This window comes from Propithecus coquereli, unplaced genomic scaffold (genome assembly GCF_000956105.1).
Source record: "Propithecus coquereli isolate 6110/MARCELLA unplaced genomic scaffold, Pcoq_1.0 Scaffold563, whole genome shotgun sequence".
In the NCBI taxonomy this organism is placed as follows: Eukaryota; Metazoa; Chordata; class Mammalia; order Primates; family Indriidae; genus Propithecus; species Propithecus coquereli.
This window is the reverse complement of record NW_012151541.1, coordinates 633248-636668: the sequence shown is the minus strand read 5'-3', so window position 1 is coordinate 636668 and position 3421 is coordinate 633248. Positions and strand designations below refer to the sequence as shown.

General features: G+C 31.2%; 1 protein-coding gene across 1 annotated transcript in view; it reads right to left on the bottom strand.

The window, feature by feature from the left end:
• The window catches only part of NUCKS1 (nuclear casein kinase and cyclin-dependent kinase substrate 1), a 31654-nt gene that overhangs the window by 10948 nt on the left and 17285 nt on the right, over window positions 1–3421 (bottom strand). Inside the window, exons 2-3 of the mRNA XM_012657830.1 lie at window positions 3196–3245; window positions 1494–1599 (exon numbers count right to left, since the gene is read on the bottom strand). Of these exons, the coding sequence (XP_012513284.1) occupies window positions 1494–1599; window positions 3196–3245 (156 nt within the window). The remainder of the gene's footprint in view (window positions 1–1493; window positions 1600–3195; window positions 3246–3421) is intronic.

Here is a 3421-nt window from a genome sequence, read left to right as displayed (position 1 = left end):
AGAGACTATTAATCTTCGAGCACCATTACAGCAAAGTCAAGTGAAAGCTGAACTTTTAAGTAGAGACCAAAAATAATCAACATAGCACTGGTCTGAGAGAATAAACATACAAGTCATCTATACAAATGGCAATAAAAACTCAATCATTCCTGACACTTACAATAATAAAATCAAATGATTACAAAAAGAAAAAATTTAGGCTAGATATAATTACATTGATGAGACATAGTAACAGTCCATGAAGCAGCTGATTCCTAGGAAAAACATAATAACTGAATATAATGAACAATAGTTCTGTATTGGAGCTCCTACATTAAACTGTTTTAGGGATATACTATGAAACTCTGGAAGACTCGTTTCTCAACAGCATAATTTTGTATTATTTTTCCTCAAAAGCATGTTTCTAAAATTCTCCAGCAAAGGAAATAGTAAAGGTTAGCAAATAAGCAAACAAAATAACAAAATATATTAGGTAAATGCATGTATTTTATAGTGATTTTCGTGCTCCAAAGTTCTTAGAAGAACCAGGGAGAAATATCATTTCTTTTGAACTGCTCATTCATTCATAATAGTATCATTTGGAAATGGTATAGCCTTATGGTTAAAAAATGGACTTTGGGATTGGGCACAGTGGTGCACACCTGTAATCCCAGCTACTTGGGAGGCCAAGGTGGGATTGTTTGAGCCCAGGAATTCAAGACCAGCCTGGGCAACATAGCAAGAACTTGTCTCAAAATAAAATAAAATCAAATAAAACAATGGACTTTGGAATCCAACAGACATGGTTTCAAAATCTGTTTGTCCATTTGCTGAGTAACCTTGGTTAAATCACTGAACTTCTCTAAGTTTAATATTATTTATCTATTTATCCTAATAGATGAGTTGTGAGAATTAAATGATACTGTATGTAAAGCACATAATAGAGACTGGCACGTAATATTCATAAATGGTAGCCATCATCATCATCATCATCATCAAGGAGGCCTTAAAAGTTATCCAACACTGAGTGTGAGGATGTGTGTGTATACCTTTAAAAAGAGGCAAAAGTTACAATATCCTGGTCTTATGAGGCAAAATTATAGTTAAAATTATTACTCACATGAACTCATTTGTAAAACTAAGGGCAAAGAAAACACCCAATATGATTAAATTATTTAAACAAAGGAAAATTGATTATGATACAGTAAAACTCAGCAGGCTATACAACTTAAGATTCTACAAGCTTTACTTATAAGTCTGCCAGTGATAAGTGACTGAATGGGACAGATCACTTATTTTTTGTTCTCACTATAATAAAAGTATCAATACTAACCTTAGGTAACAAATTACATGCTTAAGCACAGCCTGAAATAATATGAAATAGGCAAAACATTAAGTGGACCATAATTACTTTTTAAAAGTATATGAATATTTCACCAATTTAGAGGTCAGAGACTGTCCGTATCTCAGAGTGGAGACAGTGGAAGCAGGAACAGAAAGACAATGCCTCTTACCTATCTTCCTGTGAATTCTTTCCAGATCGCCTCTTATTTTTAGCTTCTCGGGGAGATGAGCGAATTTTCTTAGCAGGAGGGCCCGAATCTCTTCCATAATCTTCATCTAAACAGAGCATTTTGCAAATTCCATTAACTATATTATGATTTTTACATGTTAAAATCACCACTGTATTTACTGACATAATTATCTCTCATGCTGTTTAAATGGCAAGAGGGACAGGATTTCCCAACTAGTTTCTTTCATTTTTTAAAATTAAATTCTTTTCCATCCCAGCCCCACCAGCTTAACTCTATTTTTGCATACTACCCTCTAGTCCTCATGTACACATATTTCATATATCTATAGCTAAATGTCTCATCATTTTATAACTTACCCTTTTGATTAATAAAAGATTTTTTCATATTTTAACATCTTCAAATTTATTTAAAAATTATTATAGGAATATATTACAAGCATTTTAGAAGGTAAAGAAACTACGATTCTACGTAATTATTGTTATCGAGCAAATTACTTTTAAACTAAAGTATTAAATACAACATACTCTGGCACTGGAAGAAACACTTCCAATTTCAAAAGCTCTATAAAACTAAAGAAAATGACTCTTCCTTAAAAGGCAATTACTTCCAAAACTGTTTACTGCACTATATGTACATAATGGGGAGAAGCTGGAAGAATCTGGAGCTTCAGCAAATTATTAAATGGTTGGATATGTTATAAATTCCATTATGGAATATTATACAATCATTAATGGGAATTTTTCAAATAACTCTTAATAACACAATAGAGATGCTCTGAAGTAGGAGTGGTATGGGAGCAGAATCCAAAACTATAGTAAGACTTCAACTATATTTTTAAAAGGAAAAAAAGATAAATGACTTAAGTTAACAAAAAGGTAAAAATAGCTATTTGCTGACTAAGAGAGCCTGAGTGTTATCTCTGCCTCAGTTTCCTTAACTATAAAATGGAAATAATAATAGTACATACCATATTAAAAGGATTTTTCTAAAGAATAAATTATTGAATACAAACAAATGCTGGCATGTAGCAAGCATTTAATAAATGTTAGTATTACCTCTGGGAGGCAGGATTACATATTACTTTTTTTTAATCTTCTTTATATCTTTCTGCATTTTATTAAGCTTTCCCAAAGGGCACATATTACCTTTATAAAGTAAAGTTAGATTAAAAAGAAAAAAAGAATAGTAAATGCATCTGGAAAATTAGGAGACAACTCTAAAGAAACCTTTTATGGCTAAGATTTAAGGCACACCACTCATGCTATGATAAATTAGTTCACAAATCAAAGTTGTTTCACAAAATGGGCACTTATCTTAGTTGCTTTATTATGCAAAAACCTTAAATACTCCCTAATACAAGGTACAAGTTTTATTATAATAACAGCAGGAGATATTATAAGTAATAAACACTATATCAGAATTATTGAACATTTAAACTTCAGACTCCAAAACCAGGTAAGAAAAAATTATTTAAGTGTTTATTACCAATGATTTACTAAGGAAAAGTTAAAAATCCATGGAAGTTCAACTTTGGTTGACACAGATCATGACATAATTTAGATAAATATTCTAAAAATAAAAAATAAAACTCATTACAAAAGCATGATAAAAAATACATAATAAGCTGGCGAACCTACACTGGTCAGTCCAACTTACGATTTGTTGAAACCACAAAACTTACCTGCATCATCAGATTCTTGAAACTGTGAATAATCAACAACCTTCCTATTTCTGTAGAAAGAAGAGACTCTAATTAAGATCAGAAAAATGTAGGACTTTTCTAAGACATCAGACCACACATTTCTATTTCATAAACAGAACTGAACTAGCTCTTTGAAAATTATTTAACAGCCTCCACTTCTGCCAAAATACTTCACATTTTGTTACAAGAAAGTACAGTTTAAACC